General features: G+C 36.6%; 1 protein-coding gene across 20 annotated transcripts in view; it reads right to left on the minus strand.

Moving 5' to 3' along the window:
* The window catches only part of HMBOX1 (homeobox containing 1), a 185702-nt gene that overhangs the window by 30356 nt on the left and 131267 nt on the right, over positions 1-24079 (minus strand). For all 20 annotated transcript variants that reach the window (XM_082402815.1, XM_082402834.1, XM_082402833.1 and 17 more), the window contains one exon: positions 19883-20036. In XM_082402815.1, the coding sequence (XP_082258941.1) occupies positions 19883-20036 (154 nt within the window). The remainder of the gene's footprint in view (positions 1-19882; positions 20037-24079) is intronic.

The raw sequence follows: 24079 nt of genomic DNA on the forward strand, positions 1-24079 counted from the left end.
ACATACCAAAATGTTAATGATTATCTCATTAAGTGCATTTTAATTTTCCTCTTTATATTTTCTTGCATTTCTCCGTTTTTTATATACGTATGTGCTTATTTTGTAATTAGAAAGGCATTATTTGAAAATAAAGTTTGCTGTCCCAAAGCATGAGCAAAATAGAACTGCACAAAATTATTTTTAAATAATAAATTTCTTAGTTTTTCTTAATGCCTTTTGGCAACAAACAAATTCACACTTTAAACATCTGTTTTGCAAACACAGTAAAGTATGACAAACAAAAGATGTTCTACACTAATGTATTTTTATAAATAGGAGTTCACTTTTAATTCTACAGAATTAAAATAAATAATGGTTCCCTCCAAATCAGACTTTTGTAAGGTTCACATGACCTTCCAAGTAAAAGCTAAAATATGAATGAGTTCTATTATAGAAGAAGCTGTAAGTTTTCGAGACTTTGCCGCATCTTAAAGTTTTAGAATAGAAAAGCCTGTGAAAAGGGAAGACTTTAAGTGAAAAAATTAGTACTGGCCTATGAAGAGATTAAAGGATTCAGATATGAGAAGCTGAATTTTAGAATCCCAATTCATAAATGCAATGGAATCCCATAACACCGTTCATTACACATGGTTTTAGATATACCACACAGTAGATCCTGACAAAGAATGAAAGGAGACTTGACTTGCTCAAGGTCACACAACCCAGAACTCAAGTTTCCTGATTCAGTTCACTGGCTCAAAGGGCTCACAGGAAAGGTGGTCATTATTTAGCTATGACATAGTATTGTTTCAGACTTCCTTTAAGACACAAATCTCTGTAGCAATGAATCACCTAATCCAAACTCCTATAAATTTCACAAGCGCTCCCGGAAGCAAAGATGTGACAGCATTAGTAAGATACCCATGACAGCCCCAGGACCGCAGCTACACCTAGGGGCTTTTTCCTCCTGGGAAAGGAAATCTAATTGCTCTGGAGACAACCATAATAACACTGAGCTACCTTTTTTCCCTGGGCAGAGGAGAATTTAATAAACTCTAGGACTTCTCCTTTGAGACACAACATCCATACACATTTAAAGACTATGTATATAGCACAGTTAATCTACTGTAGAAGAGTTAGTAGGACCTCTTCAGACACTAGCACCAAAAAAAGCTTCCAAGTCCTTCTCAGGATGGCCTTTCTTCACTAATGTAAAAAATTCCATACACGATACAATTATGGATACCATGTATGAAACGTGCCCTAATACAAAATTTTTATCTCCCAAGGTCCTTCACTGCAAAGATTCTATGTTTAAATGTTATATTTACTTGCAGCATGCTAACTGCCACTAGACCTTACTTGCTATTTAATAAATAGATTTCAAGACTAACAGTGAATTTAGGAACTGAGTTTTTAATACATTTTAGCCTATCACTAAGCCTTAGAAACAACATAGGCTTATCGTTCGTCCAGTGACATGCAGCCCTAAATGAAGTCCTACCACAGTAGAGATTTGGTGTGAGTTTTATTACTACTTGACAATATAGAGCAAGTTTTCCTTCTAATATGTATTACCTTTTTAGTCATCAGTCTTTCTATGAAGACTGTGAAAAGAAGAATGGAGACAATCTTCTGGAGTCATCAGGCAAAAACAGTAAAACTGACAAATTCTAATCACCTTAAAGAAAAACAACCGAGAAATGGTATGGTATTTCTCTTGAAACATGTTTCTTGATTGCATACCACTGAATTCATTAAATGTTTTCTCAACCCTCCATTTTATTTTAATAAGAAAAAGAACATGCACAAGAGGGCAGTGTTTGGTTTTGCTGGTCCATGGATTTCCTAGTTTCCTAATGAAACTACCAAATGTGAGTGATAATTACGTGAAGTTCATACCAGTGGAAACTGTGGTACCTTGGAGAGTGAACTGCATCTACCAGAACTTACACTGTCAAAGCATGAAAGCTGGTATGCCCCTTGCTGCCTCTGCTTCTGGCTGGAAGCAGCTGTATCCTCCCCTCTGTTTTGACAGCCTTTGCTAGTAGGAATTAGGTTTACAAAAAAGATGTGTAAGGTGATCTGGAATTAAGTTTCTTACACTTGGAGTACAAGTTGTCCTGAGGCAGGGAGCCTGTTTTTAAATATAAAGCACTGAATTATAAACTGGCCACTTACCAATCTGACACTACTGACCAACAGTTTACTATAATATGAAGATCAATAGAACAAGACTGATAAAAATCAATCCACTGTCTCCTGCATGGTTTTTTTTTTATGATTAATACTATGCTTCTGCAAAATGACTACCTCTACCATAAAAGGATATGGTCTGTATCTAAAATGAGAACTTGTCCTCCCGGGGGAGGTCTCAACAAATAGCAAACCAAACATGGCCAACAGCATAAATTCTTTAGAGAGTCAGAGGTACATTGGTTGGAGATTATTCTCATACCTCCCTGAAGAGGGAGAAACACAATACCTTGTACTTAAAGGTACTTGCTACTTTCTCTTAAACCTACTTTTTAATCTCCTGTGTTATGGGTTTGCTGCTGTTTTTAGTTCAGTCAAACTACCCAGGATATACATAAATGACTGCTAACTGCCTTTTAAAAAGTCAAATTAATTCTTATAACACTTGACAAAAAACATGCTACTTACATTAATATTGCCAGAACTGAAAGGTTATCTTACCAATTGTGCGCAAGATAAATAAATTTCTTCACAGTGATACAAGAGCAAATTTGGGATATAGTCATATTCCAAGGAAGGTATCTTGATGACAAACTAAGGTTTCTGTCCCCAGAAAGATGATAATTATAGGATAGTCTCAAAACGGTTAGAACTATAGGTCTGTCTGGCCTTTAAGTGGATGACGTGACAAAGTAGGAACCAATAAAACAGAATATTTGGATGAGGCACTATTATGATTGAGATTTCTATGGTACACAGGTTTTCAAAAAGACCACTTTTAGATACTTTCTATCACTAAAATTACACGGTGCATGCAGGCTTCTTCAACCAAAAGGCAACTAAAACAGAAGTAGAATATTTACCCACAAGTTCATATTCTACTAATTTGAGATCTTCAAACATCAAACACTTATGCAAACCTTGGTACATGCTGTGAATGTTTAGTCTATCAACAATGATTTCCGAATGCACTATTATAAGGGCCATATCTGTCTTGTTAATCACTGTATCCCAACCAGTGTCTAGCATAAGGAGTGGTATGAAGTAGAAGCTCAATAAACATTTGTTGAGTTTATAAAAGAAAAAGCTCACTCATTTTCTGTGAAGATTTTCTAGTTGGTCTATAACCTGGTCTCCATCAGTATTAATATTTATAATATGATGTGTATAACTCTGCTTCTGGGATGAATCATATCTTTATTGGTGATTCATTACATACAACGCCAATACTTACCAAACTACACTTCATTTCTTTGTAAACTGTGGCCACAGAAAAACATGAGGAACATGGGGTCTTTGGTCCTGTTTAATTAGCTCAGGAACTAGAGAAATGAGGGGTCTGCTGTTTGCACAAAATGAAACTGCTGGCATATCTTCTATACAAGGATGGGGAGAATTTTTAATCAGCCTCAAAAAAATGGTGATAATTTCTCTTTTGGCTATTTCTGTTTGACCAAAAAGGAACCAGGAAGTATAATTTGCCAATTTTAAAATGCATTTAAGGACAGTTCATCTTTTTACTGGCTATGAGAAATGGATTGGGATAACTTTACCTGTCAATAAGTGGGAAAGTTTTGTTGTTTTTTTCCTCAAATAGTCTAACGGATTGAAATGAGGTCATGTTCAGGCTCCTGCTCTCTTAAATAAATGTTAAGAACTTCCTTCTATTTGCAGAGATACAGGAGGTGTAGTTCATTATGTTCCACCTGAGTCATTCCATAAGGAGTATTAAAGAGGTTAAACTCTTTTTAAAATTCATCTTCCAGCATCCATTAATTCCAAAATTTATAATGTATTCTTGCAGCATTTTCTATCCTAGGACAGCAATGACATCAGAAGAGAGGGAAAGGAAGACCAGCTTGCCAGGGGTTGCAGTGACGGCAAGGCGACCCTTAGATTTTACAGGACCCAATTCCACTCCCACAAAGTGGGTTTTGTGGGGGAAAAGTAGTACAGTGATCAGGCTAAGGAAAAATGACATTGAGGCCTTGAAAAGTGATTTTTCTGCCGTTTCTGAGTCATTTCGAGTGGATCACTTTAAACTATCGAATTATTGTTTCTTGCTGAATTGAATTGAAGGCCTTAAAATTTTAACAAAATTAGAAAATACTGTATTACTCTACCCCCACCCCAAGTCTAATATGTCTGGCAGGGGAGATGGGCGACACCACTTCCTAATTTTCTTAAAGTTGTAGGGTCTTCTTAAATAGTCAATTCAGTCAAGTTCAAGCAACACTTACTGATGTCAGACTTTATGCAAAGCACTGTGCTAGACTAGGAACCCGTTGGGTGTAACCAAACCCTTGTCTGCAGGGGCACATAAACTACGTCACTGAAGTACCAGGTAAAATTTACTCAACAGATGGCGAAATAATTCATTCTGGTAAAGATATAGCTCAAATTTTCTTCCTAACAATGCACTGCTATAACAGAAGTCAGTAGGAAAATTGGATTCTATAATTTTATAATAATCCACCTTTATAATACAAGTTAGCAGGGGAAAAAAATTTTTAATTGAAAATGGCTGGAATTTCAACATATTTCCTTGCCACATAGAAAAGGGAATATCATTTAGGCTCCTATCTTTAAAAAGGAAGACTGAGAAGATTTTCAAAACAATTTTTTTTTTTTTCCAAAACAATTTTTTTCTTTCTTTCTTTCTTTCTTTTTTTTTTTTTTTTGGTCACACGACTTGTGGGATCTTAGTTCCCTGACCAGGGATTGAACCCAGGCCCTCTCAGCAGTGAAAGCGCAGAGTCCTAACCCCCAGACCACTGGGGAATTCCCAAAACAGTTTCAATTTTTTAATCCCAGGATGTTTTACAAATATTAGACACAAAAATCTACCTCTACCCTCCAAAATAATTTTGAGTCCCTGTCATAAATTATCAGTGCTTTATATGTGAGAGGAAAGTGGCACAAACAACCTAAAAAATGGCTTAAGAGATTTTTAGAACAACCATATTTCGGCATGGATGCAAATATGAATGCTTGAGAAAGACAAATGCTGCAACTGTGGCAAGACAAGGGTTTTCCACAATCTGGATACAACCTACTTCCCCAGCCTCACTTCCTGCCTGACTAACCATATACTCCAGTTCCCTAATTTTTCATGCTTCTGTGCCTTTGCGTATACTGCTTCCACTGCCAAGAATGCCTTTCTTCCTTTTCCCAACCCATCAAAATCATACTGCTCTCCAGGACCCAGCTTCAGTGTCACCTCAGTGTTGTCTTCCCCCACACCACTCTCCTCTATGTCCTACTGTACCTGGTGCCTATCTCTTCTGAGTTTTTTTAAACCTGACTTTTCCACTAGACTGAGACCTACTAGAGCAAAACCTTATCTTTAAATATGCTTCAGCACTCGTGTAGTGATTGGCACACAGGTGATTAATGACTTTCTTTTGAGTAGAGAAAGGCTAAATAGACATTTATTGGCTGAGGCCTAGGAATACAGAAAATGGTAACTCTTCAGAAAATTCCACTTGAAGAAACCCAGAATTCTTTTTGAAAGTTCTTATTTGTTTAGTAGGAATATATTTGTTAAACACCTACTATGTGTGTCACGTACCACAGGTAGTACTTCATATGCACCACTGTTCAGTATTTTTCTTATTTATGTATGTATGTATGTATGTATGCATGTATGTATGTATGGCTGAGTTTGGTCTTTGTTGCTGCGCACGGGCTTTCTCTAGTTGCAGTGAGCAGGGGCTACTCTTCGTTGCAGTGCGCGGGCTTCTCTTGTTGTGGAGCATGGGCTCTAGGCGTGTGGGCTTCAGTAGTTGTGGCTCGCGGACTCTAGAGCTCAGGCTCAGTAGTTGTGGCGCACGGGATTAGTTGCTCCATGGCATGTGCGATCTTCCCAGACCAGGGCTCGAACCCGTGTCCCCTGCATTGGCAGGTGGATTCTTAGCCACTGTGCCACCAGGGAAGCCCCATTGTTCAGTATTAAATCACAGCACTCTTATAAGATAGGTTTGATTATTACTGTCATTTTATAGGAAGGAATTTGCCTAAGGATACACAGCTAGTGAGTAAGACAGTTGAGACTAGCACCCCAGTCTTTCTAACTAAAAATTCTGTTCTTCCATAAACGACCCAGAATTGCCAAAGCAATCCTGAGGAAAAAAGGACAAAGCAGGAGGCATAACCCTCCCAGACTTCAGACAATACTACAAAGCTACAGTAATCAAAAGAGCATAGTATTGGCACAAAAACAGACATATCGATCAATAAAACAGAATAGAGAGCCCAGAAATAAACCCACACACCTACAGTCAATTGATCTTCCATAGAGGAGGCAAGAATATACAATGGAGAAAAGACACTCTCTTCAGCAAGTGGTGCTGGGAAAGCTGGAGAGCTGTATGTAAATCAATGAAGTTAGAACACACCCTCACACCATACACAAAAATAAACTCAAAATGGCTTAAAGACTAAATATAAGACATGACAACATAGGAACTTCCCTGGTGGTCCAATGCAGGGGGCCCAGGTTTGATCCCTGGTCAGGGAACTAGATCCCACATGCTGCAACTAAAAAAGATCCCACAACGAAAGATCCTGCATGTCGCAACTAAAAAGATCCCACATGCCACAATGAAGATCTCACACGCAGCAATGAAGATCCAGCATGCTGCAACTAAGACCCAGCGCAGCCAAATAAATAAATCAATTAATTAAAAAAAGATATATTTAAAAAAGAGACATGACACCATAAAATTCTGAGAAGAGAACATTGGCAAAACATTTTTGGACGTAAATTGTACCAATGTTTTCTTAAATCAGTCTCCCAAGGCAGTAGAAATAAAAGCAAAAATAAACAAATGGGACCTAATCAAACTTAAAAGCTTTTGTACAGCAAAGGAAACCATAAACAAAACGGAAAGACAACCTATGGACTGGAGAAAATATTTGCAAATGATACGACCAACAAGGGCTTAATTTCCAAAATATACAAACAGCTCATACAACTCAGTAACAAAAAAACAAACAACCCAATTGAAAAATGGGCAGAAGACCTAAACAGACATTCCTCCAAAGAAGACATACAGATGGCCAACAGGCACATGAAAAGATGCACATGAAACATCACTAATTATTAGAGAAATGCAAATCAAAACTACCAAGAGGTACCATACCACCTCACAACAGTCAGAATGGTCATCATCAAAAAGTCTACAGGGGGCTTCCCTGGTGGCACAGTGGTTGAGAATCTGCCTGGCAACACAGAGGACACGGGTTCGAGCCCTAGTCTGGGAAGATCCCACATGCCGCGGAGCGACTAGGCCTGTGAGCCACAATTGCTGAGCCTGCGCGACTGGAGCCTGTGCTCCACAACAAGAGAGGCCGTGATAGTGAGAGGCCCATGCACCGCGATGAAGAGTGGCCCCCACTTGCCGCAACGAGAGAAAGCCCTCGCACAGAAACGAAGACCCAACACAGCCATAAATAAATAAATAAATAAATAAAATTAAACAAAACAAAACAAAACCATTTGAGCGTTAAAAAAAAAAAAAAGTCTACAAACAACAAATGCTGGAGACGGTGTGGAGAAAAGCGACCCCTCCTACACTGTTGGTGGGAATGTAAACTGGTGCAGCTACTATGGAAAACAGTATGGAGGTTCCTTAGAAAACTAAAAATAGGGTTGCCATATGATCCTGTAATCCCACTCCTGGGTATACATCCAGAGAAAACTGTAATTCAAAAAGATACATGTGGGACTTCCCTGGCAGGCCAGTGGTTAAGACTTCACCTTCCAATGCAGGGGGTGCAGGTTCGATCCCTGGTTGGGGAGCTAAGATCTCACATGCCTCGTGGCCAAAAAACCAAAACATAAAACAGAAGAAATACTGTAACAAATTCAATAAAGACTTAGAAAAAATACATTAAAAAATAAAGTTAAAAAAAAAGATACATGCACCCCAACACCCCAATGTTCACTGCAGCACCATTTACAGTAGCCAAGCATGGAAACAACTTAAGTGTCTATCGACAGATGAATGGATAAAGAAGATGTGGTGCATATATACAATGGAATACTACTCAGCCATAAAAAAGAATGAAATAATGCCATCTGCAGCAACCTGGATGGACCTGGAGATTACCATATTAAGTGAAGTCAGTCAGACAGAGAAAGGCAAATACCATATGATATCACTTATATGTAGAATCTAAAATATGACACAAATGAACTTATCTACAAAACAGAAACAGACTCACAGACAGAGAACAGACTTGTGGTTGCCAAGGGGGAGGTGGTGGAGAAGGGATGGATTAGGAGTTTGGGACTAGCAGATGCAAACTAGTATATACAGAATGGATAAACAACAGGGTCCCACTGTATAGCACAGGGAACTATATTTGGCATCCTGTGATAGACCATAATGAAAAAGAATATGAAAAGGAATATATGTATAGGTGTAACTGAATCACTTTGCTGGACGGTAGAAATTAACACTATGTTGTAGATCAAGTATACCTCAATAAAATAATTTTTAAAAACAATCTGTGTTCTTAACCACTATATTATCGGAAACAAACAAACAGAAAGACAAAAACTAACATAAAATGTGCAAACTATTCGACATTTAGGGCAAACCATTTATTTAAAAGTTTTATTGCTGCTCCCAATCTTTATCTTTGTATGTTTATTCCTTTTTCATTATTGTAATAATGCAATTTTTCTTCTATTGCTTAACATTATTTCATTCACGGTTTTCTTCGAATTTACACAGGCCACATCCGTTACTTTACCACTACATTCCATGTAATAATTTAGCGGCTTGCTAAAAAGCTATCATGGTTAAATGTAAAGAAGTAAAAAAAAATTCACTGAATTTCCTATGCAAAGTCACTATCTTGGTCATACACGTGGTCTCTGATCCCAGATATGAAAAAGATATTTTCTTTAGCTAGTCCACTCAATTCAGCAGCAACATAACAAAGAAGAAAATAAGATGTAAGTTTCTTTGCAGCTGTAAAATACTAAAGAAAGTTTTACTCTTAGAGATAAAATGAAAAATAGGAGAAGCAAATTTTTTTCTCAGCAGTGAGAAATGTTTTTAGTTTTTTCATTTTATACGGAAGAAGGAAGTAATTCTCATTACCTAGACTGATAAAAGGTAGGTGAACAATGACTTCTTTGCATTTTCAGGTTGCAATACCCTTAAGGTATTTCATTACTATAAACAGAGAAATTGAGGGACCAAAGTACAAGCTGATTGCCAAACAAGGTGCCAAGATAAATTATGTGGAGATATATATATATATATGAATGACGTCCTAGATAACTGGTCTTCTCATAGAACTCAGTTATCATGGAGGTGATTTTGTTCTTTGAAGTTAGTCTATTCATTCATGTAGTTATACAAAGCACCAATTATTTTTCAAAGATTTACTTCTAGTGTGAGAAGATTTTCCTAACAAAAGCCAAAGTCTTAAAGGGAACAAAGGCTCCACACATAACAAGAAATTACTTAAAATCATACAGCAATGCAATTTTGAGAATTATAAGGGCCCTTAGAAATTATATAACATTTACTAATTCTTTGAAAAATAAATATTGATTAATTTGCTTTTTTAGTGAAATAGGAGAAAAATACTTTAATTAGTAAGTTTAAGAAAAACTAAAGCATATACTGAAGTTTACATTATGATCAACTAAGAAGCAACTAAGAAGAACAGAGGTGGGAGGGTAGGAAGCATACTTAAAAGAAAGTGTGAGAAGAAGAAAGAAAAAACTGAATAGAAATTTTTCTGGCAAACTAAAGAACAGAAAGTGAGGAACCTCGAGGAAGATATAGAAAGGAGTTTAGGAGGGAAAAAGGAAGATTAAGAGGGCCTGAAAGAAATAAGATGAATAAAGAAACACAGACAAGAAGACAGTTAGTTAAATGCAATAAGGACTATCGTTTTATTCATCTTTGCATCCCAATTCTTAGCATACGGCCTAGCACATAGCAGACACTCAATAAATGTGTATTTAACAAAATATAATAAAGAAGAGAAAGAACAGAAAAGATCAACATTATGCTTAAAAAAAATTCTATGGTTCATATGGCTATGGGTTCAAAATAAGCAACTTAAACTCATTTCTTCTGGAGTTTAGCCAAGTTAATTAACTTCTTAATTCTTGTTTTAAAAGACAAACTGTTTGAACTAGATGATCTTTAGGGTCTTTTCCTTATTCTCTGCAGAAATGGTGACCAAATACAAGTAAATGAAATCAAGGGAAGGTTCTTAAATGTTGCTTAAACCGAATCAGTGGTCAGCAGATGCAATTTATATATTTTTGTACAACAAAGGTAAAATGGTCCCTTTATTGTTCACATGACACAAGCTGTCATTCAAAGAAACATCTGGATGGGTCTCAATCTCTCAGAAGAGCAATATTAGAAAAGCATTTATAAGCATTTCTGCTCCAATTTTTTTGTGGCTAGGTGTAACCTTACTGAAATGAGAAGAGTCTCTTACTCCATGGATTTCTGTATAGTATGAAAGATACCAAATGATACTGGGACACTACACTACACAAAATAATACAGAAGGATACTGCTAAGGAGGAAAAGGTGATTATTTTTCCCTTTTACGAAGTAATAGAATTCTCTTCAAGAGATAGAGTGCTTTTTTTAAAATGAGGGAAATTTTTACTAGGAGAACAAGCAGCTATTTCTCCATTTTTACGGTAATTAGGAAACTGTCTAAAACTATATAAAGCAAAACAAGATAAAAACATTAAAAGAAAATGTGGCTTCATGACTTAAGAAAGATGAAGTGGAGAAGACTTCCTGTGTAAAAAAATTTTTAAATCGCACAGTAGTAATTAAAGGTAATAAAACAATAATGGGAAGTGGCGCCATGAAACTAGGGCAGGTTAATACCATTTGAGACTACTATAAAAGAACACAGAAGAAACAGATCTTCCAGAGCCACTTCAAGTTTGAACCTATGCGACTCTCTGTCTTTATTTTAGTTACACATACAAAAGTGTACACCATATATCATCAAAATTCATCATATTTCAGAGTCAGAAGACTAGGAAAAGGAATGTTCCCTGCAGGTCAAGGTTTTGATGACTGGCAAAATACTAGCAAGCTTGCATTGCAGTTTCTGAACCACACCCAGTCTGCAGTTAAATATAGAATTTAGTTTCTGGAACTACTGGTCTTCTTAACCTTCACAGTCCAAGTACTCACTGAAAAAACTGAAAGTAAAACAGAGAAAGGAAAGAGACTGAAACCAAAATCCAAGTACTAATAAACTGTCCTGGGAAGAATTCCAAAATGTGGTAAATACCAAGAGAATTAAATTACAGAAACCTCAAGCAAAATTCTAGAAACATACTTTACAAACAGATTTGTCTCTTCTATACTGATTCTCCCAGGATGTACAACAGACTTATATAAAATGCATTTGTGTACTAGACCCAGGTCTCTAATTCAGATTATACATTCAGACTGTATATAACATGTCAGGTTAATAGCAGCGACACCAAATTTAGAGCTATGATTTAATTTTGGTTTATTACAGTATTGTGGTGGTGAAGTTATTTTTGTTGATAAAGAGTAACTTTTATCCTAAGAAACTATTTTTAGATGCTTAAATTTTGGGGGAAGAGACACCCTTAAGCTGAAATTTTTAATACTGATTCTTTGCTTGTTGGGGAGAATAATTTGGGTTAATTTTTTCGAGTTGTTTTGGAGATTGACAAAGGTTAAAACAACAACAACAAAAATGTTTTCCTTATAATTTCAGAGGGTTCTGGGCTTTAGAAATGATTTTGTTTTATAATAGCTCACTGAAGATGAACATGAAAAGAATCTAAGAGGAACAAAAAACAAATGATAGGTGTACTGTTTCCACAAAAAACAAAACAAAACCATGAAATAGTTTTAATTACAAACACACACAGCGATACTCATTTTGCCTTCATTTTCCTGGACACACCCAGATACAGACTCATCGTTCAGCTACTTTGATGAAAAATAACAGCAATAAGTAACCTATATACAGAGATCTGGTTCCAAAGTGGGTACTCTTAAGCATTATACTCTATTGCTTCTACACATCACAGGGTGCTCTTATTTATTCCTGTATCTAGTCAAAGCCTTCTTCAAGTTGTTGCTTCTCTTTCTATCTTGCTTAATTGGGCTGAAAAACCTATATATGGCGATTCGAAGGTTTCTTTCATCTTTCTCCCTTGAGACCAGAATAGGTACAATAGCCAGGTCTCATGCTTTTGTGTCCCGGTCAAATATCCGAACACTCCAAAGACATACCTGTTTCCAAAGCTGAAAGAATACCCAGTCCGAATGGCAGAAAGGTTAAAAAGGAAAGAGTACATCAGAAGCTTTGATTTTAGGCCATAAGGCCTCCACAACTTCTGACCATAAACTCTAAAGACTATTCAGTTCTACTAGGTTCATCATCATCCTTTACTTCTTCACCCTGAAATGTATCCCTTCTCTCCATCCCTAGCACTTTGCCTCATACCTAGTAAGTACTTTGTTGAATAAATGAACAAAGAACAGTTAGGTATGCTGAATAAAAATCACATTTGAGCCTTACATTGTATTATTTGTACATGCAGGTATTTCAGACACACAATATAGATGATGCGCCTTCCCCCTGTGAATATGTAAACTACTTGAGTTAAGCCTAGCTCAGTGCTAGCACATAACAGATGCTCTATAAATAAATGATTGAATGAATAAATATTAGTCAATTATCTAATTCTATTTTGTCCATTAAAATCTAGTCCAGTCCCCTTTAAATAATAACAACAAAAATCTTTATGGAAAATTTCAAAACTACACAAATATACTATACCCATGAACCCCCATGTACTTATTATCCAGCTTCAACAATTATCAATCATTTTTCCATTTTTGTTTTATCTTTCCCTTTTTACAATCTCCATATGCTCTTAAGCAAATAGAAGGTTACATCACACGTTAATCTAGTGGCATCAGACGTCAGAGTTAATAAGGGTCAAGTCCATACATTAAAAACAATCAGTGCACACCCAAATAAAAATATACCCCTCTTAGTTAATAAGGAAAACTCAAATCCATGGTTAGCTCTGTCTAAAGGTCGACATGTGGCCGGGCCACTTATTAGCTTTGTGGTCCTGGGAAGGTATTCAACCTCTTAGAGCCTTGGTTGCCTCCTTAGAAAAAGAAGAAACCAGGACTGTTATGAGGCTTAAATGTGGAAGATAAATATATGTGAAACTCCCAATACTGTACTAAATAACTGTTTCTTTAAAAAAACAGCTATACTGAGATAAAATTCACATACCCCCAAATTCACCCATTTATAATTCAATAGCTTTTAGCATATTCAGAGTTGTGTGAGCATTATCACAATCAATTTTAGAAATTTCCATCACCCTCAAAAAGAAACTCAACACTCCTTAGCCTTCACCCTCCCCTACAATATCCCTAACCTCCCCAGCCCTAGAAACCACATATCTACGTTCTGTCTCTCTATAGGCTTACTTAAACTGGATATTTCATATAAAGGGAATCATACAGCATTGTCCTTTGTGACAATAAATGTTTCTGGAACTAGATATTCTAAAAGTCAAATATGTGGTACAGACAATGCAATGAGGTCAGAGAAGTGGAAAAGGCCAAAAAAAGGGGGATCGAGATATATATATATATATATATATATATATATATATATATATATATATATATACACACACATACATATACATATACATATATATATATCTACTGTAAGCCAGGCAGGCACCACTAAGATATGTGCTAGGAAATATTACTGAAGTGCTTTGGGGATGGTAAGGGGTAGGAAAATAGTATGTGTGTGTTACATGCAAACAGGTGGGTAGTTAGTGAAATTTTCCTCTGAGTCCTTCACTTTCCTCATTTAAATAGGAAGAAAGATCATCATGAGACTGAGGATGGGGAGTTTGCAGAGAGAACAAAGTGTGAAATCATTAATTACGAGAGTGGGAAAGAATGAACCAGGAAGATATAGTATGATTGTCTGGCAGAATTAAAGACTCACTTGAGGTTCATGGTCATGAATTTAAAATGAGATCAGTCAGAAGGGTTTTAAGTTTTCTGGAGCCATATTTAGCTGCAAAAATGCAAACATACTATAAGCAAAAATGTAGAAACAGAAGAGATGAATTTAAACAGGGTATATTCTTACTCATGGCTTTAACTGTACCTACTATATTGACGACTCCTAAATCTTCATTTCTAGAGCCACTGAAACCTTCTAGCACAGAAATCTTGAGGTGATTTCACAGTCAAAGCTCTAAGTGAAAGGAATTTAGGTAGAAAGGGAACATTTGTTCAATACTGGTTATGAGAAAGGCATTCTACTATGTGCTTTACATATATTATCTCACGTAACTCTTGTAACTCTTCTCATAATAACCGACTTCATTTTACAGAAAACTGAAATTCCTAAAGATTAACATAAGGTGAAACTGGGACTTAAACCGTAAGTCTCTATGACTCTGACTTTTTACTCTATCATAGTACTTAACTCTTCTTTTTATAAATACAGTAATTGGGGTTAAGAGATATTAAATGATTTGCCCAAAGTCAAACCATTTTCTAATGGTACAGACGTTGTCTCCCAGATGAATGCTCTTTGAGCATCACCATTGCTAAACTCTCTTTTACACTTCCTGCTCTGTCATCTCTATGTTCAATCTGTAACTAGCTTAGGTTGTTCTCTTCTTCAAATTTTTTCTGATATCTATTATCTTCTATCCACTTTCTCGCCCTTTGCTATAATATTATAGTTTGGGCCCTCATCACTGATGCACAGATTACCCTAACAGCCTCCATCTATCCCTCCTCAACCCATTTACATATAAGCTAGTCACTTCTTTTCTCTGAGGCTCTTATATATAAACTATAAATAATAAGATATCCACAGTACAGAATCGTGAAGATTAAATAAGCTCACTTATCACATAGAATAATTATCAATAAGATTAATAATTATACACTGTAAAATCCTACTGAAATGTAAGCTATTATTATCTTAAGATATATGAGGGCAGACACCACAACTTACATTTATTTTACCTTGGCTCTAGGCATCTGGTATAAGTTCAAATGCATACTTAGCTGGCTGATTTCTTGCCGATCTTCCATACCCTTACTAACATTATCTAACAGACCAATCTGATCAGGTACAATCTCCTTTATGATAAAGCCTGAACACCAAAGCTATGGTATAATTAAGCCTGGTCTTATTTAATTATAGAGTCCATAGTATGACTAAGTCCTGTATAATCAAAGTAGAGATGTTCTGATGAAAAACCCTATCTTCCGCCACAGAGAATCTCCTAACTTCATACTATCCTTTCTATGACTCCTATCCATCATCCATCAAAATGCAGCCAAAATGTCACCACTTTGGTAAAGTCTTCCTGACTCTCTCCTCTGCTTGCCGGCATCTCATATGATCCCATAAATTTAATTACCCATTTTCATAATACCATTAATTCCCCAGTTCTATAATTGCTTATATCATAGTACCTCCCCAAGTTTGTGAGGAAATATATTTCTGGGCAACTAAAGAGTTAATGAGAGGAAAGTTCTTCTTTATAGAAGAAGAACTCGAGCTTATCAGTGCAGAAGAAGTAAAAAAAAATTGGAATATAACCATTTTGCAAACCTCTTATGAAAAAAGTGACTAGGAAAAAATGACCAGTGGATACAAAACAGTGGTTCTCAATCCTGAGTGCCCTTTAGAATCACTTGGGAGCTTTTCAAATATACCTCTGCCTAGGTCCCACACCCAGAGAGATTACGATTCGGTTGGTCAGAGGTATAGTCTCACTGGTGTTTTTTAAAGCTCCCGGATGATCCTAATATGCAGCCAAGGTTAAGAATCACTGCTCTAAAGTATGCTGTACATGGGGACCTTTCTAATAAGTGGATCAGGATGATAGCACTGAATCTACTGATTAACCTTATAGTTACTAAAAATGGGAGACAACCAGACATTATGCGTCTCCTTATACAATGTAATAGGAAGAACAAAGTACCAGTTATGTGCCAAAAAACTGAACCAGAATCTAATCAGGACTCTAGATCTAACTACAAGTCTACAGAAAATATGGGGTCATGTAATGAGACAGTAAGAGGATGTAACTGGCCAAATCTAAAATGTGGGAAAATCAACAGGACAAAATATCATGGTCTCTTTAACAAATAAACAGCATGGAAAACGTGTGTCTGTGTGTGTATGTGTGTTTATGTATGTATAAGAAACTGTTAAAATTAAGTGACTCAAGAGACCAAATGCCATGTGTAAAAAGACATGTTTAATGAACAGGTGAATGAATGAATGAATGCTAATTAGAGAGAAAAGACCCATCATTATAAACGATGAATTATTAAATCTTGTACTTTGAAAAGCAGGGCCAGATGTGGAAAAGGATGCAGAAGCACAATAATTTTGTTATGTGAATTAGTGAAATATTTATCTGTTTCTGTCATGGTCACATAGAACATTTTCTAAAATACTTCAATGTACTTAATGTTTGCTTTTTAATTTATATTTGTATTTCCTTAAAATTTTGAGTAAAGAGAAAAATAGAAACAAATCATTATGGGTCAAATATAACCGCTGTTTTTCTATTGGGGATGAGATACAGTTGTTCTGTATTAGAGCTGTCCGACAAAATTTTCTGTGATGATAGAAATGTTACATATCTGTGTTGTCTAAAACTATAGTCAGTAACCATACATGACTACTGGGCGCTTGAAATGCGGCTAGTGTGACTGAGGAACTGAATTTTAAGTTTTTAAAAATTTATATAATTTAAATCTAAATAGCCACAGGTGGCCATGATCAGACAGCACAGTTCTAGATGACTATAGCTCTCCTTTCTATCTGCAGTATTTCCCCCTTCCTTTTAACCTAATTAAATCACCACATCCTCTCTTATCAATACAAGATCTTGAAGCACAATGTACCTTTCCTTTTCTACAGGTATTACAATTGCAATTTTACCTTGATTTGTATGATTGTTTCATTAACTTTTGCTCCTCCAACCTGACTCTTTAGGAGGGAGTTTGCAATGTTCACTATTGTACTGCTGTCACTACAGTGACAATCAAATATTTATTAAGTAAATGTTACTATTAGATAACATCATGTAGTTGAGTTTTTGTGATATATGAAGGCTTTACATTTCTCCTAGTTCTATGTGATTTGATCCAAAATTTAGAGCATCCTTTAACACGCACATAATATACATACAAAGTGGAGAGAAACGTACTATGAACCCCCAGGTAAACATCACCCAACTACAGAAATCAGTAATTTACTGATACCACTCGTTTTATACACACCACTGCCCCTGCCTTTACGCCCTGTGTTATTCTGAGGTAAATCCCAGATATCACTTCATCATATTATTGTACATTTTAATACATGTTTCTAAAAGACAAGAACTCTAATTTTTATAAATGTAGCACCGTTTACATATAAGTGACCATTATCATAACCGAAACAAGAATCACTACTTATCCAGTGTTCAAATTTCTTCAACTGGCTGAAGATTTAAAAAAAAAAAACACTTGAAGAAACTGAGTTATTATTCTTAGGGTCTCTCACACCATGAATCTGGTTGCCTTAAACCCCTATGGTGTTGTTTAACAGAATTTTGTTCCATATTTCCTAAAAACCTGGAGTTGGATCTAGAAATTTGATTTGATTCAGCTTCAATTTTGTTAGAAAGAATACTCTGTAGGTGGTGTCTTAACATCCTCTAAGTACATAATACCTGCTTGTATATCTTTATGGGATGTTAGCAGCTATCAGTGATTACTGTCTGATAATAATGATACTCTAATCATCTTTTTTCCATTTATTAGCTGGAATTCTTCCTCAGGGAAAAAATTTCTGGTTAATCGAAGTTTATATGTGCAGAACAGGTTATATTTTAGAGATAAGGAAGCTAAAGCTCAGAATTTCTGACCTGAACAAAGTTACACAGCTGGTTAATGGCAAAGCCAAAATCAGGCTTCAGGTCTTCTGACTCTGAGTCAAATGCTCTTTTCAGTATACCATTCGATTGGTCAGATTAGATAATAGGAGAAAAAAATGTGAAGCTGGCTCAGTGTAAATATGTACATGCTTAGAATTTAAATCTAGTTTTAAACATTCAATTCCATTCTTTTCTATTATTTAAATTATTGAGAAATCACAGTATGAAAAAGTTCAATTGTTTTCACCTCTGCCTAATATATTCTTTTTTTCTACATTTCAATCTTAGGAAGTAAATACTTTTCTAATAGAAAATTACTACCTTATTGCATATAAAACTCTCCATCAAACCAAGATTCTGTAAACATTACTTACAGGTAGGAGACTAAAAGGATAATTATACTATAGGATCCACCCTAAATATATTGAACATTTCATAACCACATTTAATTAACTTATATGATTTCCAATAGGAAAGACTGAAGCTAAGCTCAAATTCAAGTTTAAAAAGTACTGAGTACCGGGACTTCCCTGGTGGCACATTGGTTCAAAATCCGCCTGCCAATGCAGGGGACACGGGTTTGATCCCTGGTCCAGGAAGATCCCACATGCTGCGGAGCAACTAAGCCCATGCACCACAACTACTGAGCCTGTGCTCTAGAACCCTCGAGCCACAACTACTGAGCTTGCGTGCTGCAACTACTGAAGCCCTCGCGCCTAGAGCCCATGCTCCCCAATAAGAGACCCACTGCAATGAGAAGCCCGCGCACCACAACGAAGAGTAGCCCCTGCTCATCGCAACTAGAGAAAGCCCGCGCACAGCAACCAAGACCCAATGCAGACAAAAAAAAAAAACTCAATTAATTTTTTTAAAATTTGTAAAAAAAAAAAAAAAATTGTAAAGAAAAAAAAATTGGGGCTTCCCTGGTGGCGCAGTGGTTGAGAATCCGCCTGCCAATGCAGGGGACACGGGTTCGAGCCCTGGTCTGGGAAGATCCCACATGCCGCGGAGCGACTAGGCCGGTGAGCCACAGTTGCTGAGCCTGCGCATCTGGAGCCTGTGCTTGGCAACAAGAGAGGCCGCGATAGTGAGAGGCCCGCGCACCGCGATGAAGAGTGGCCCCCACTTGCCGCAACTAGAGAAAGCCCTCGCACAGAAACGAAGACCCAACACAGCCATAAATAAATAAATAAAATTTTAAAAAAATTGTAAAAAAAAAAACTGAAAAAAAAAAAAAAAAAGCACCACTATGGATCAGGTACTGGTGCTAGAGTCAGAGGATATGAAATCAAAGTCAAAAACATGTACTTCTAACCTCTGGGTCTAAGCTCATTTAGGCTATATTCCTTATCAAAGAAAGTTAAATCTCAGTGGCCTCCTACACAATTATTCAATATTTTTTATGAAAATAAGACTTCAAAGAGTCTTTCTAAAACATAATACAAAGATCTAAACTCAAAAAAATTATTCTAGTTTCTTAAATTACTGAGGACAAAAATTATATTGATAGATGCTAACTCTGGTTTTATGGATTCTCAATGGTAAGATCGTTTTATTTCAATAATACAGCACTTATAGTACTCCAAAATACTTTTCGAGACAAAACCTAGATCTCAAGTTACTTGTTTGAAAAGTGTCCAAATTTATCCTAAGTCTCTCTTCCCTAAGTTTGGGAGATCGTTTCTAGGAAAAGGAGACACGTACCTTTCCATGACAGCCAGGCACTCCTTTCTCCAGGTAAATCGACTCCCTCGTCGCAGTCGGAAGGTGCCAGATGTAGCTGAGACTGGGGGAGGCGTTTGTCTCCATTCCGGGTCCTCTATTGGAATGGGCGCGGGTCTCATACTTAGCGTAGCCCCTGAAATAAACGAAATTTTTTTGGGCAAATATCTTGCAATTTACTAAAACCAATATGACAAATATATCATGAAATCAACAATAAACTTTTGCCCCTTCACTGGAAATTGCAGGCCCAATACATTTGGTATTTATATTTTAAAAAAATTATTTGACCAAAATAAAAATCCAAGGAGACAAAAACTCTTCCTTAAAAAGTCCATCTACTTTACTTTACTTTGCTTTACTTTACTTATTTTATTTTGCCACACTGCGTGGCTTGCAGGATCCTAGTTCCCTGACCAGGGATTGAACCTATGCTCTCAGCAGAGAAAGTGCAGTGTCCTAACCACTGCACTGCCAGGGAACTCCCCCATTATAAATTATTTTAAATGTGTTTTTTTTTCAGTTAGTCATTTGTCTTTTATCTTTGTTTATGTCAATTTTTGAAACAAAGCTCAAAATCTATCTCTTCAGGGGAATAAGGATATACAGTCTTTGGCCCAGTGACAACTCTTAATCAGAGTATCTTCCTCTGAAAAATTTCTCTTGAAATTCCTATTTGACAGTTTTAATCTTTTTGAACAATATATCCTACACGTTCAGAACCTTTCATTACCATTCAAGACACTTCTTGTTGTTGAGAAAATGGAGCCCTTTAATCAATGTATGCAGGTAGGAGAAGACTTTAAAATAACACTAATTTGTTGCAAACACTTAAAAAAAAAAAAACGTCAAATATAGCATCAAAAGAAGAGATGAAATTTGATATGTTTTTAGTCTATTAACTAATTCAGATCTCCATAAGTCTACTACCTGTTAATGCTATACTATATTTTTACCTCTTGAATGTAATAAAACCAATGGGAAAAAATGTACAATTGAGATATTTTACTAAATCAGACTAGACTTTTCTCAACCTGAACTGATGATAATGCATGTATGCATATATTTCTTTCTTCATAACAGGAATTATACTCTATTTATTGTACCTTGTAATTAATACCAAGGGTAGTGTTTCTACTTTACTACACACAGATTTGTTTCTTGATGTCCCCTTAATGACTACATTTTTATATGTACTGTCTCATACAGATGTCCAATATTTCAACCAATCCCGATTTTCCTTTCCAAACCTGTTGTCCGGCATTCTTTCCCATCCAAGTAAATGGCATCCCTATTCTTTAAATTGCTCAGCTCAAAAATCTCAGAATCACCTTTGACTCTGCTATTTTTTCCCACCTACTATATATCTAATCCACAGGTAAATCCTGTCAATTTTATCTTCAAAATATATCCAGAATCAGACGAATTTATATTACTTTCACTGCTACCACTTTAGAGTAAGCCAGCATCATCTCTCCTAAGCATAATTCCCTGGGATAGGTTCCAAGGATGGCCCTTCACAATAAGTCACACCTCCTGGTAATCATGCCCCTGAATCTGGGCTGGTCCTGTGACACATTTTGACAACATGGACATAGTTTGAGGCTAGGTCATAAGAAGCTTTGCAACTTCTGACTAGATCTCCCGGACTGCTGGTTCTGGGGGAAGCCAGCTGCCATATAAGAAGTATGACTACCCTGAGACCACGACGTTGTAAGGAAGCCACAGCTAGCCACGTGGAGTGAAAGAAGCCCAGTCTGCCTCCAGGTGCTCCTGTGAAACCCACCCAGGCACCAGACATTTGAGGAAAAAAGCCAGTTTGGACATTGTAGCTGCAGCAGACACCATGTGGAGAACTGTAGAACCCAGCTGAAAGAAATAAGGCTCTAGACATACAGCCCTAATATAGTTGTGTGGTAGCCAGCTTCCAAGGTGGCTCCTAAGGATTGCCAACTCCTGGTATTCACCTCGTTGTATCAGGATTAGTTTATGTGACCCATAACATATGGTAGAAGTGATGATATGCCACTTTCAGGGATTAGACTGTAGAATACACTGTGGTGTCTGTGTTGTTGCTCTGGCTCTTAGATCACTTGCTCAGGAGAAAACTAGCTGCCATGTAGTAAGAACACTCAGCAAGCCAATGGCCAGGCCCATGTGGAGGACCTGCTATCTCTGGCCAATAGGCAATAAGGAACTGGGGCCTGCCAAGACTCATGGAAGTGACCTTAGAAGCAGACTGTCCTGCCCTGGTGACCGCAGACCTGGCTGACAGCTCGACTACAATGTCATGAGAACTCTGAGCCAGAACCTCCTTAGCTAAGCTGCTCCTGAATTCCTGACCCACAGAAATTGTGAGATAATAGATGTTTGTTGTTTTCACAGCTGCTAACCTATGGGGTAATTTGTTACACAATAATATAGAACTAATGTAAGGCATCACAACCACCTCCAGTTGTTTATTTACCCAATTCCCTGACACACTGAGTATTATTAGTATAAGTGTTATTAATTATTCACATTTATAAATTTGGCAGGCAAAAAATTCTCTTTAATATATAAAGATTTCACTATTAGTAAGAATGAGCATCTTTTCCTGTTTCTGACAATTACTTCTCTTGTGAATTTATATCTTTTGTCCTTTTTTCTTTTGAGTTATTCCTCTTACTGGTGTGTAGATACCATACCAATTGCTAGTCATATAGATTGCAACTATTTTTCTCCAGTTTGTCATTCATCTTTTTATTTATGATGTGTTTTGTGATCTTAATTTTTGTACAGTCAAATCTGTTAATCTGTTCTTTTATGGTCAATGCATTTTATATAACTCAGAATATTTTTATAGTTTTCACTTTTGCTTAAACTCTTAATAGATATATGATTTAATGTCATGTGTGATGTAAAGTAAATATTTGACTTCTTCCTCAAATGGGCAAGTGTGTCACCAACACATTAGAGACCCACTGGCTTAAAAGGTGTGGCACATTCTGGCCTTTTGCCACACTGACACACAGCCACACTCGTTCATTTACATATTGTCTCTTTTTGGTACTATAATAGCATAGTTGCATAGCTGTGACAGAGACCACACAGCTTGCAAAGCTTAAAATATTTACTATCTGGCCCTTTATAGGAAGAGTTTGCTAACCCCTGATTTAAAAAATTCCTGGCCTACACACTATGAAACTCTAAACTGAAACCTTTCTTTAGGTAGTTCAAGAAAGAGAGTTCCATTCTGCCAAAATAACTTGGCAATTAGGTCTGGGCCCAATTCAAAGTTAACAAAGTTTAGGCATAAGAAGGAACTATGGGGCTAGAGGGTTTCAAACTCCTTGTGTTGGTACTTTTCGGAATGCAAGCAGGATTGACAGTATAATGAGGGCTCTGGAATCTACCTAAGCTAGATTATATAAACTTTATTCTACAGCCATGATAAAAGGTCCAAAACGGAGCCAAACTTGCTACCATGGCTAATAAAGACAGAGGTAGAAATGACCTGGTTAAGGCAGCCAGGTCCTCTCATCCAAGGTTTGGCTCTGGTAAAAGGATAGAGAGTTTCAGGGCTTCATTGGGTGGAGGATGAGAAATAGGTCAGTGAGTTGCTACTAGTAGGCCATATCTGTAACTACGGCATGCTTTCTTAGAGTGATAAATGGGCACAAATAAAGCAAAGAATACAAAGAATCTTAACTGAGTCATGAGGTTGAAGGAAATAAGCCAACTGATAATAATGGTTCTTCCCTGGTATTAGGGTTTATTGGTAATATAACTATGCTTCTTTACAATATCCTGTATTGTCCAGGTTTTCTATAAAAAGGAAACTTAGATGAAATAAAATTGGCCAGGAAGGAAAAGAAAGGGGGAGAGAGGGAAGGAGGGAAAAAAAGAAGAGACAGAAGTAAGTAATGGCCTGGTTACTTTAAAAGAAATCAAGGCAATTTATGCACAGAAGGTGGAAACTCCGAATAATTTCAAACTTGTAAACATACTTAATTTGAAACATAGTATTATCATATTTCTTTTGAGGTTTTTGTCTTATTCCTTTTTCTTTTTCAGTGTAGTAGTATTTAAAAATAGCACAAGAGGGAATTAATTCCCCAGTGGTCCAGTGGTTAGGACTCTGCATTTTCACTGCCGAGGGCGTGGGTTCGATCCCTGGTTGGGGAAATGAGATCCTGC

The sequence above is a fragment of the Balaenoptera borealis genome (assembly GCF_965194805.1).
Source record: "Balaenoptera borealis genome assembly, chromosome: 8".
Taxonomy (NCBI): Eukaryota; Metazoa; Chordata; class Mammalia; order Artiodactyla; family Balaenopteridae; genus Balaenoptera; species Balaenoptera borealis.